Here is a 13,365-nt window from a genome sequence, read left to right as displayed (position 1 = left end):
AACACAAACCCTTCGCTCCCCGTAGCAACACAAACCCTTCGCTCCCCATAGCAACACAAACCCTTCGCTCCCCGTAGCAACACAAACCCTTCGCTCCCCGTAGCAACACAAACCCTTCGCTCCCCGTAGCAACACAAACCCTTCGCTCCCCGTAGCAACACAAACCCTTCGCTCCCCGTAGCAACACAAACCCTTCGCTCCCCGTAGCAACACAAACCCTTCGCTCCCCGTAGCAACACAAACCCTTCGCTCCCCGTAGCAACACAAACCCTTTGCTCCCCGTAGCAACACAAACCCTTCGCTCCCCGTAGCAACACAAACCCTTCGCTCCCCGTAGCAACACAAACCCTTTGCTCCCCGTAGCAACACAAACCCTTCGCTCCCCGTAGCAACACAAACCCTTCGCTCCCCGTAGCAACACAAACCCTTCGCTCCCCGTAGCAACACAAACCCTTCGCTCCCCGTAGCAACACAAACCCTTCGCTCCCCGTAGCAACACAAACCCTTCGCTCCCCGTAGCAACACAAACCCTTCGCTCCCCGTAGCAACACAAACCCTTCGCTCCCCGTAGCAACACAAACCCTGTCGTGGCCCTGAACCGAGCACACCCCTTCCCCACATCATCTGTTCTGCAGCAACGTACCGACTCTGCCCACTGTTTATGTCCCAGATTATTGAGAAAAACAAGATGTTCACCGCCCATGCTGGCGTGGCATGGGGGGGGGGGGGGGGGGGCGCGGCGTTACCTTGCTCTTTGATTTGTCGGATCTGTCTCACGGTTTCCTTGAGGATGGCGCATTTGTCAGGCTTGACGTTGAAGCTGTCAATGTTAGAAAGGTTGGCGGAGATGAGCTCAGCCAGCTCCTCGATGTACTTGCTCTCCTGTTCCCTCCGACGCTTGTCACACCTGCCAGGGAGCGAAGTGGGATTAGACAGGTTGCCATGACGAACTTACCTCGCCATGCCCGTCTGCAGGCCGTACACCGGCCCGGTGAAGGAGATGCAGCACTCACCCCAGTCCAGGTGTGTCACATGTTGACAGTTTCCGTTTGCGGTCGGAGCACAGCGGCTCTAGTGACTTGTCTCCGACGCCACTCATCTTCAGCGCACATCAGCACCTGGAAGCAGAGAGCTGTGATGGCTTCATATCAATGGTCTGAGTGTGGAGGGGAAGAGACTAATGACTAAGACTGAGTGACTTTCATGGGAACAGTTAGATGTGAGACTGCGACAGACTCTCCTTTAGAAAAGCCGCCCTGCTTTCTGCTTCATGTTTGATGGGAAGGAAATCTCATCTGTTCCAGAGAGGAGCGACTGATGATGATGTAGTGATCTGGAGCCTCAGGGGAGATGGGTCATCCTCCGTTCAGCCAGCTTACCCGCCAGAACCACTCTGCTGGCAGCAACAACACGCATTCTCAGCTTACGCAAACCCTTCCCAGTGCGTGCTCAGGCATGTCAGTCTGCGAGAGGGAAGAGCGCTTGTAGGTTCCACCAAGGAACATATTCACCAGCCTCCTCTGCCGAACGCTCAGGCAGAAAGAAGCAGCTCGTGGAGCCTTGAAACTATCGAGGCAAGCCTCCAGAGAATCCTCCAGTAAGCCGCCGTCTGCATACAAGGCTACATCCGCTCCAACAAACTTACCTTTCTGATGCAGCCCCTCCCTGGAAGAAGCACTGCTGAGCGGAGGACCCTGCCCTTGTTTTCTCGCTCTGGCATTGCCCTGTGTCTGACCCCTCAGAGGAAGCCCCTTGCTTCTGTGGTCAAAGCTCCCCCCCAGCTGTACTCGAGCAGTTTGCCGTTCTACAACCTCCTCCTGGACTTCGTGTCTGCTTGTGTGCACGCTCATAGTGAGCTCATTCCAGAGAGCAGCAGATGGAAGGCATTATGCAACCCCTGCTCCGTTAACTGCAGGCTGGGACATGCAGCCCAGTCTTCCTCTAGCTGCAACCTAAAAGAGCAGCAGCTCTCAGACATAAATCTGCACGGCGTGCTTCGTGTCCATCCACCTTTCAGCAGCCTAAATCTGGCTGCCGTGCTCCGGCTGTGACTCCTGCTGCCCTCCTTTTTCTCTTGCTTCCTTCCTGACTTCTGTCCTCAGGCTCACCTCTGCAGCAGTGCAGAAAGATGACATGAGGGCTCACATCCTGAAGCAGCAGAGCTGTGGCTGGGAACACGGACTAAATGGTCGGGCATGTAAACAGCTTCCAACATGGAAGCAGAACCCGTTACAACTCTAGCAGGTCATGTGATGCAACTGCCTTACAGGATCACGCTGAGGACATGTTACGGTGAACGCTGGCAGGAGTTTAGACAGAAGTTAAACCACCAGAACCGCAGTTCCCAACGGGCTGCAAGCGTCCGCCACGAGACACCATCAGGGATCAATAATAAACATTGCTAAAGGACTCCTCCTCCACTGCCTTTAGTGGAAAAAATATTCTGACAGGCCATGTGACATGGCAACCAGTGGTTAACACATCACGCCGCCTATCTGACGGCCTGCAAGGTTTAACCCCACCAGCGTCACGCCATTACCGTCATCAACCAGCGAAATCTGGGGTTCCCTGCTGAGACTGTTGCCACCGCCACCCGACCCCGGATAAGCAGGGAGAAAATGGATGGAGGGATGGATGGATAGAGGGGTGGATGGATGGATGGAGGGGTGAATGGATGGATGGAGGAGTGGATAGATGGAGGGGTGGATGGATGGATGGAGGGGTGGATGGATGGATGGAGGGGTGGATGGATGGATGGATAGGGGGATGGTTGGATGGATGGATGGATGGTTGGATGGATGGATAGAGGGGTGGAAGGATGGATGGATAGGGGGATGGTTGGATGGATGGATGGATGATTGGATGGATGGATAGAGGGGTGGAAGGATGGATGGATAGGGGGTTGGATGGATGGATGGATGGAGGGGTGGATGGATGGATGGAGGGATGGATGGATGGATAGAGGGGTGGATGGATGGATAGAGGGATGGATGGATGGATAGAGGGGTGGATGGATGGATGATAGAGGGGTGGATGGATGGATGGAGGGGTGGAAGGATGGATGGACGGATGGATGGATGGATGGACGGATGGATAGAGGGGTGGATGGATGGATGGATAGAGGGGTGGATGGATGAAAAGAGGGGTGGATGGATGGATAGAGGGGTGGATGGATGGATGGAGGGGTGGATGGAGCGGTGGATGGATGGATGGAGGGGTGGAAGGATGGATGGATGGAGGGGTGGATGGATGGATGGATAGAGGGGTGGATGGAGCGGTGGATGGATGGATGGATGGATAGGGGGTTGGATGGATGGATGGATGGATGGATGGATAGAGGGGTAGATGGATGGATGGATAGAGGGGTGGATGGAGGGATGGATAGAGGGGTGGATGGATGGATGGATGGATGGATGGTTGGATGGAGGGGTGGATGGATGGATGGATGGAGGGCTGGACGGATGGAGGGATGGATAGAGGGGTGGGTGGGTGGATGGATAGAGGGGTGGATGGATGGATGGAGGGGTGGATGGATGGATGGATGGATGGATAGGGGGAGGGAGGGATGGAGGGATGGATGGATGGAGGGGTGGATGGATGGAGGGGTGGATGGAGGGGTGGGGGGGTGGATGAATGGATGGATGGAGGAGTGGATGGATGGAGGGGTGGATGGATGGAGGGGTGGAGGAGTGGATGGATGGAGGGGTGGGGGGGTTGATGGATGGAGGGGTGGATGGATGGATGGATGGATGGAGGGGTGAATGGATAGATGGAGGGGTGGATGGATGAATGGAGGGGTGGATGGATGGATGGATAGAGGGGTGGATGGATGGATGATAGAGGGGTGAATGGATGGATGGAGGGGTGGAAGGATGGATGGACGGATGGATGGATGGATGGATGGATGGATGGATAGAGGGGTGGATGGATGGATGGATGGAGGGGTGGATGGATGAATGGAGGGATGGATGGATGGATGGATAGAGGGGTGGATGGATGGATGATAGAGGGGTGAATGGATGGATGGAGGGGTGGAAGGATGGATGGACGGATGGATGGATGGATGGATGGATGGATGGATAGAGGGGTGGATGGATGGATGGATGGATGGATAGAGGGGTGGATGGATGAAAAGAGGGGTGGATGGATGGATAGAGGGGTGGATGGATGGATGGAGGGGTGGATGGAGGGATGGATGGATGGATGGATGGAGGGGTGGAAGGATGGATGGATGGAGGGGTGGATGGATGGATGGATAGAGGGGTGGATGGATAGGGGGTTGGATGGATGGATGGATAGGGGGTTGGATGGATGGATGGATGGATGGATAGAGGGGTAGATGGATGGATGGATGGATGGATGGAGGGGTGGAGGAGTGGATGGATGGAGGGGTGGGGGGGTGGATGGATGGAGGGGTGGAGGGATGGATGGAGGGATGGATGGAGGGGTGGAGGGATGGATGGAGGGGTGGATATAGGAGTGGATAGAGGGGTGGAGGGATGGATGGATGGAGGGGTGGATGGATGGATGGATAGAGGGGTAGATGGATGGATGGATGGATGGATGGATGGAGGGGTGGATGGATGGAGGGGTGGAGGAGTGGGGGGGTGGATGGATGGAGGGGTGGAGAGATGGATGGAGGGATGGATGGAGGGGTGGATAGAGGGGTGGATGGATGGAAAGAGGGGTGGATGGATGATAGAGGGGTGGATGGATGGATGGAGGGGTGGATGGAGCTGTGGATGGATGGATGGATGGATAGAGGGGTGGAAGGATGGATGGATGGAGGGGTGGATGGATGGATGGATGGATAGGGGGTTGGATGGATGGATGGATGGAGGGGTGGATGGATGGATGGAGGGATGGATGGATGGATAGAGGGGTGGATGGATGGATGGATGGAGGGAGGGGTGGATGGATGGAGCGGTGGATGGAGCGGTGGCTGGATGGATGGATGGATGGATGGATGGAGGAGTGGAAGGATGGAGGGGTGGATGGATGAATGGAAGGATGGATGGAGGGGTGGATGGATGATGGATGGATGGATGGATAGAGGGGTGGATGGAGGGATGGATAGAGGGGTGGATGGATGGATGGTTGGATGGAGGGGTGGATGGATGGATGGATGGAGGGCTGGACGGATGGAGGGATGGATGGATGGATAGAGGGGTGGGTGGATGGATGGATGGAGGGGTGGATGGATGGATGGATGGATAGATGGATGGATGGATAGAGGGGTGGATGGATGGATGGATGGAGGGGTGGATGGATGGATGGATGGATAGATGGATGGATGGATAGACGGGTGGATGGATGGATGGATGGATGGATGGAGCGGTGGATGGATGGATGGAGGGGTGGATGGAAGGATAGGGGGAGGGATGGATGGATGGAGGGGTGAATGAATGGATGGATGGAGGGGTGGATGGATGGATGGATGGATGGATGGTTGGATGGAGGGGTGGATGGATGGATGGATAGAGGGGTGGATGGATGGATGATAGAGGGGTGAATGGATGGATGGAGGGGTGGAAGGATGGATGGACGGATGGATGGATGGATGGATGGATGGATGGATGGATAGAGGGGTGGATGGATGGATGGATGGAGGGGTGGATGGATGAATGGAGGGATGGATGGATGGATGATAGAGGGGTGAATGGATGGATGGAGGGGTGGAAGGATGGATGGACGGATGGATGGATGGATGGATGGATGGATGGATAGAGGGGTGGATGGATGGATGGATGGATGGATAGAGGGGTGGATGGATGAAAAGAGGGGTGGATGGATGGATAGAGGGGTGGATGGATGGATGGAGGGGTGGATGGAGCGGTGGATGGATGGATGGAGGGGTGGAAGGATGGATGGATGGAGGGGTGGATGGATGGATGGATAGAGGGGTGGATGGATAGGGGGTTGGATGGATGGATGGATAGGGGGTTGGATGGATGGATGGATGGATGGATAGAGGGGTAGATGGATGGATGGATGGATGGATGGAGGGGTGGATGGATGGAGGGGTGGAGGAGTGGATGGATGGAGGGGTGGGGGGGTGGATGGATGGAGGGGTGGAGGGATGGATGGAGGGATGGATGGAGGGGTGGAGGGATGGATGGAGGGGTGGATATAGGAGTGGATAGAGGGGTGGAGGGATGGATGGATGGAGGGGTGGATGGATGGATGGATAGAGGGGTAGATGGATGGATGGATGGATGGATGGAGGGGTGGATGGATGGAGGGGTGGAGGAGTGGGGGGGTGGATGGATGGAGGGGTGGAGAGATGGATGGAGGGATGGATGGAGGGGTGGATATAGGAGTGGATAGAGGGGTGGAGGGATGGATGGATGGAGAGGTGGATGGATGGATGGAGGGATGGGTGGATGGATAGAGGGGTGGATGAATGGATGGATGGATAGATGGATGGATGGATGGATAGAGGGGTGGATGGATGGATGGATGAATGGTTGGATGGATGGATGGACGGGTGGATGGATGGATGGATGGAGGGGTGGATGGATGGATGGAGGGATGGATGGATGATAGAGGGGTGGGTGGATGGATAGAGGGGTGGATGGATGGATGCATGGATGGATGGATGGATAGAGGGGTGGATGGATTGATGGATAGAGGGGTGGATGGATGGAAAGAGGGGTGGATGGATGGATAGAGGGGTGGATGGATGGATGGAGGGGTGGATGGAGTTGTGGATGGATGGATGGATAGAGGGGTGGAAGGATGGATGGATGGATGGATGGAGGGGTGGATGGATGGATGGATGGATAGGGGGTTGGATGGATGGATGGATGGAGGGGTGGATGGATGGATGGAGGGATGGATGGATGGATAGAGGGGTGGATGGATGGATGGATGGAGGGAGGGGTGGATGGACGGAGCGGTGGCTGGATGGATGGATGGAGGGGTGGATGGATGGATGGATGGATGGAGGGGTGGATGGATGAATGGAAGGATGGATGGAGGGGTGGATGGATGATGGATGGATGGATGGATAGAGGGGTGGATGGAGGGATGGATAGAGGGGTGGATGGAGGGATGGATAGAGGGGTGGATGGATGGATGGATGGATGGATGGATGGTTGGATGGAGGGGTGGATGGATGGATGGATGGAGGGCTGGACGGATGGAGGGATGGATAGAGGGGTGGGTGGGTGGATGGATAGAGGGGTGGATGGATGGATGCATGGATGGATGGATGGATAGAGGGGTGGATGGATGGATGGATGGAGGGCTGGATGGATGGATGGATAGAGGGGTGGATGGATGGAAAGAGGGGTGGATGGATGATAGAGGGGTGGATGGATGGATGGAGGGGTGGATGGAGCTGTGGATGGATGGATGGATGGATAGAGGGGTGGAAGGATGGATGGATGGAGGGGTGGATGGATGGATGGATGGATAGGGGGTTGGATGGATGGATGGATGGAGGGGTGGATGGATGGATGGAGGGATGGATGGATGGATAGAGGGGTGGATGGATGGATGGATGGAGGGAGGGGTGGATGGATGGAGCGGTGGATGGAGCGGTGGCTGGATGGATGGATGGATGGATGGATGGATGGATGGAGGAGTGGAAGGATGGAGGGGTGGATGGATGAATGGAAGGATGGATGGAGGGGTGGATGGATGATGGATGGATGGATGGATAGAGGGGTGGATGGAGGGATGGATAGAGGGGTGGATGGATGGATGGATGGATGGTTGGATGGAGGGGTGGATGGATGGATGGATGGAGGGCTGGACGGATGGAGGGATGGATGGATGGATAGAGGGGTGGGTGGATGGATGGATGGAGGGGTGGATGGATGGATGGATGGATAGATGGATGGATGGATAGAGGGGTGGATGGATGGATGGATGGAGGGGTGGATGGATGGATGGATGGATAGATGGATGGATGGATAGACGGGTGGATGGATGGATGGATGGATGGATGGAGCGGTGGATGGATGGATGGAGGGGTGGATGGAAGGATAGGGGGAGGGATGGATGGATGGAGGGGTGAATGAATGGATGGATGGAGGGGTGGATGGATGGATGGATGGATGGATGGTTGGATGGAGGGGTGGATGGATGGATGGATGGAGGGCTGGACGGATGGATGGATAGAGGGGTGGATGGATGGATGGATAGAGGGGTGGATGGATGGATAGAGGGGTGGATGGAGCGGTGGATGGATGGATGGAGCGGTGGATGGATGAATGGATAGAGGGGTGGAAGGATGGATGGATGGAGGGGTAGATGGATGTATGGATGGATGGAGAGGTGGATGGATGGATGGAGGGATGGGTGGATGGATAGAGGGGTGGGTGGATGGATGGATGGATGGAGGGGTGGATGGAGCGGTGGATGGATGGATGTATAGGGGGATGGATGGATGGAGGGGTGGATGGATGATGGATGGATGGATGGATGGATAGAGGGGTGGATGGATGGATGGAGGGGTGGATGGATGAATGGATGGATGGAGGGGTGGATGGATGATGGATGGATGGATAGAGGGGTGGATGGATGGATGGATAGAGGGGTGGATGGATGATGGAGGGGTGGATGGATGGATGGATGGAGGGGTGGATGGATAGGGGGATGGTTGGATGGATGGTTGGTTGGATGGATGGATATAGGGTGGAAGGATGGATGGATGGAGGGGTCGATGGATGGATGATAGGGGGTTGGATGGATGGATGATAGGGGGTTGGATGGATGGATGGATGGAGGGGTGGATGGATGGATGGAGGGAGGGGTGGATGGATGGATGGAGGGAGGGGTGGATGGATGATGGATGGATGGATGTATAGGGGGATGGATGTATAGGGGATGGATGGATGGATGTATAGGGGATGGATGGATGGATGGATGGATGGAGGGATGGATAGGGGGATGGATGGATGGAGGGGTGGATGGATGGATGGATGGATAGGGGGTTGGATGGATGGATGGATGGAGGGGTGGATGGATGGATGGAGGGATGGATGGATGGATAGAGGGGTGGATGGATGGAGGGAGGGGTGGATGGATGGAGTGGTGGATGGAGCGGTGGCTGGATGGATGGATGGAGGGGTGGATGGATGGATGGATGGATGGATGGAGGGGTGGATGGATGAATGGAAGGATGGATGGAGGGGTGGATGGATGATGGATGGATAGAGGGGTGGATGGAGGGATGGATAGAGGGGTGGATGGATGGATGGAGGGATGGATGGATGGATAGAGGGGTGGATGGATGAATGGAGGGATGGATGGATGGATAGAGGGGTGGATGGATGGATGATAGAGGGGTGGATGGATGGATGGAGGGGTGGAAGGATGGATGGACGGATGGATGGATGGATGGACGGATGGATAGAGGGGTGGATGGATGGATGGATGGATGGATGGTTGGATGGAGGGGTGGGTGGATGGATGGATGGAGGGGTGGATGGAGCGGTGGATGGATGGATGTATAGGGGGATGGATGGATGGAGGGGTGGATGGATGATGGATGGATGGATGGATGGATAGAGGGGTGGATGGATGGATGGAGGGGTGGATGGATGAATGGATGGATGGAGGGGTGGATGGATGATGGATGGATGGATAGAGGGGTGGATGGATGGATGGATAGAGGGGTGGATGGATGATGGAGGGGTGGATGGATGGATGGATGGAGGGGTGGATGGATAGGGGGATGGTTGGATGGATGGTTGGTTGGATGGATGGATATAGGGTGGAAGGATGGATGGATGGAGGGGTCGATGGATGGATGATAGGGGGTTGGATGGATGGATGATAGGGGGTTGGATGGATGGATGGATGGAGGGGTGGATGGATGGATGGAGGGAGGGGTGGATGGATGGATGGAGGGAGGGGTGGATGGATGATGGATGGATGGATGTATAGGGGGATGGATGTATAGGGGATGGATGGATGGATGTATAGGGGATGGATGGATGGATGGATGGATGGAGGGATGGATAGGGGGATGGATGGATGGAGGGGTGGATGGATGGATGGATGGATGGATGGATAGGGGGTTGGATGGATGGATGGATGGAGGGGTGGATGGATGGATGGAGGGATGGATGGATGGATAGAGGGGTGGATGGATGGAGGGAGGGGTGGATGGATGGAGTGGTGGATGGAGCGGTGGCTGGATGGATGGATGGAGGGGTGGATGGATGGATGGATGGATGGATGGAGGGGTGGATGGATGAATGGAAGGATGGATGGAGGGGTGGATGGATGATGGATGGATAGAGGGGTGGATGGAGGGATGGATAGAGGGGTGGATGGATGGATGGAGGGATGGATGGATGGATAGAGGGGTGGATGGATGAATGGAGGGATGGATGGATGGATAGAGGGGTGGATGGATGGATGATAGAGGGGTGGATGGATGGATGGAGGGGTGGAAGGATGGATGGACGGATGGATGGATGGATGGACGGATGGATAGAGGGGTGGATGGATGGATGGATGGATGGATGGTTGGATGGAGGGGTGGGTGGATGGATGGATGGAGGGGTGGATGGAGCGGTGGATGGATGGATGGAGGGGTGGAAGGATGGATGGATGGAGGGGTGGATGGATGGATGGATAGAGGGGTGGATGGAGCGGTGGATGGATGGATGGATGGATAGGGGGTTGGATGGATGGATGGATGGATGGATGGATAGAGGGGTAGATGGATGGATGGATAGAGGGGTGGATGGAGGGATGGATAGAGGGGTGGATGGATGGATGGATGGATGGATGGTTGGATGGAGGGGTGGGTGGATGGATGGATGGAGGGGTGGACGGATGGAGGGATGGATAGAGGGGTGGGTGGGTGGATGGATAGAGGGGTGGATGGATGGATGGAGGGGTGGATGGATGGATGGATGGATGGATAGGGGGAGGGAGGGATGGAGGGATGGATGGATGGAGGGGTGGATGGATGGAGGGGTGGATGGAGGGGTGGGGGGGTGGATGAATGGATGGATGGAGGAGTGGATGGATGGAGGGGTGGATGGATGGAGGGGTGGAGGAGTGGATGGATGGAGGGGTGGGGGGGTTGATGGATGGAGGGGTGGATGGATGGATGGATGGATGGAGGGGTGAATGGATAGATGGAGGAATGGATGGATAGGGGGTGGAGGGATGGATGGATGGATGGAGGGGTGGATGGATGAATGGAGGGATGGATGGATGGATGGATAGAGGGGTGGATGGATGGATGATAGAGGGGTGAATGGATGGATGGAGGGGTGGAAGGATGGATGGACGGATGGATGGATGGATGGATGGATGGATGGATAGAGGGGTGGATGGATGGATGGATGGATGGATAGAGGGGTGGATGGATGAAAAGAGGGGTGGATGGATGGATGGAGGGGTGGAAGGATGGATGGATGGAGGGGTGGATGGATGGATGGATAGAGGGGTGGATGGATAGGGGGTTGGATGGATGGATGGATAGGGGGTTGGATGGATGGATGGATGGATGGATAGAGGGGTAGATGGATGGATGGATGGATGGATGGATGGAGGGGTGGATGGATGGAGGGGTGGGGGGGTGGATGGATGGAGGGGTGGAGGGATGGATGGAGGGATGGATGGAGGGGTGGAGGGATGGATGGAGGGGTGGATATAGGAGTGGATAGAGGGGTGGAGGGATGGATGGATGGAGGGGTGGATGGATGGATGGATAGAGGGGTAGATGGATGGATGGATGGATGGATGGAGGGGTGGATGGATGGAGGGGTGGAGGAGTGGGGGGGTGGATGGATGGAGGGGTGGAGAGATGGATGGAGGGATGGATGGAGGGGTGGATATAGGAGTGGATAGAGGGGTGGAGGGATGGATGGATGGAGAGGTGGATGGATGGATGGAGGGATGGGTGGATGGATAGAGGGGTGGATGAATGGATGGATGGATAGAGGGGTGGATGGATGGATGGATGAATGGTTGGATGGATGGATGGACGGGTGGATGGATGGATGGATGGAGGGGTGGATGGATGGATGGAGGGATGGATGGATGGATGCATGGATGGATGGATGGATAGAGGGGTGGATGGATTGATGGATAGAGGGGTGGATGGATGGAAAGAGGGGTGGATGGATGGATAGAGGGGTGGATGGATGGATGGAGGGGTGGATGGAGTTGTGGATGGATGGATGGATAGAGGGGTGGAAGGATGGATGGATGGATGGATGGAGGGGTGGATGGATGGATGGATGGATAGGGGGTTGGATGGATGGATGGATGGAGGGGTGGATGGATGGATGGAGGGATGGATGGATGGATAGAGGGGTGGATGGATGGATGGATGGAGGGAGGGGTGGATGGACGGAGCGGTGGCTGGATGGATGGATGGAGGGGTGGATGGATGGATGGATGGATGGAGGGGTGGATGGATGAATGGAAGGATGGATGGAGGGGTGGATGGATGATGGATGGATGGATGGATAGAGGGGTGGATGGAGGGATGGATAGAGGGGTGGATGGAGGGATGGACAGAGGGGTGGATGGATGGATGGATGGATGGATGGTTGGATGGAGGGGTGGATGGATGGATGGATGGAGGGCTGGGCGGATGGAGGGATGGATAGAGGGGTGGGTGGGTGGATGGATAGAGGGGTGGATGGATGGATGCATGGATGGATGGATGGATAGAGGGGTGGATGGATGGATGGATGGAGGGCTGGATGGATGGATGGATAGAGGGGTGGATGGATGGAAAGAGGGGTGGATGGATGATAGAGGGGTGGATGGATGGATGGAGGGGTGGATGGAGCTGTGGATGGATGGATGGATGGATAGAGGGGTGGAAGGATGGATGGATGGAGGGGTGGATGGATGGATGGATGGATAGGGGGTTGGATGGATGGATGGATGGAGGGGTGGATGGATGGATGGAGGGATGGATGGATGGAGGGAGGGGTGGATGGATGGAGCGGTGGATGGAGCGGTGGCTGGATGGATGGATGGATGGATGGATAGAGGAGTGGAAGGATGGAGGGGTGGATGGATGAATGGAAGGATGGATGGAGGGGTGGATGGATGATGGATGGATAGAGGGGTGGATGGAGGGATGGATAGAGGGGTGGATGGATGGATGGATGGATGGTTGGATGGAGGGGTGGATGGATGGATGGATGGAGGGCTGGACGGATGGAGGGATGGATGGATGGATAGAGGGGTGGGTGGATGGATGGATGGATGGATAGATGGATGGATGGATAGAGGGGTGGATGGATGGATGGATGGAGGGGTGGATGGATGGATGGATGGATAGATGGATGGATGGATAGACGGGTGGATGGATAGACGGGTGGATGGATGGATGGAGCGGTGGATGGATGGATGGAGGGGTGGATGGAAGGA

General features: G+C 56.0%; 1 protein-coding gene across 4 annotated transcripts in view; it reads right to left on the bottom strand.

Moving 5' to 3' along the window:
- The window catches only part of LOC306757220 (nuclear receptor coactivator 3-like), a 56,450-nt gene that overhangs the window by 12,628 nt on the left and 30,457 nt on the right, over positions 1-13,365 (bottom strand). For 3 of the 4 annotated variants that reach the window (XM_079242185.1, XM_079242188.1, XM_079242186.1), the window contains exons 3-4: positions 1,014-1,118; positions 747-907 (exon numbers count right to left, since the gene is read on the bottom strand). In XM_079242185.1, coding sequence (XP_079098311.1) covers positions 747-907; positions 1,014-1,099 — 247 coding nt within the window. In that variant the 5' untranslated portion in view covers positions 1,100-1,118. Of the gene's footprint in view, positions 1-746; positions 908-1,013; positions 1,119-1,645; positions 1,780-13,365 lie in introns of those variants that run through there. The other variant, XM_079242187.1, reaches the window with a different exon arrangement.

The sequence above is a fragment of the Telmatherina bonti genome, assembly GCF_933228915.1.
Source record: "Telmatherina bonti genome assembly, chromosome: 6".
In the NCBI taxonomy this organism is placed as follows: Eukaryota; Metazoa; Chordata; class Actinopteri; order Atheriniformes; family Telmatherinidae; genus Telmatherina; species Telmatherina bonti.
The sequence above is the reverse complement of the archived record's forward strand: the minus strand, read 5'-3'. Positions and strand labels throughout refer to the sequence as shown.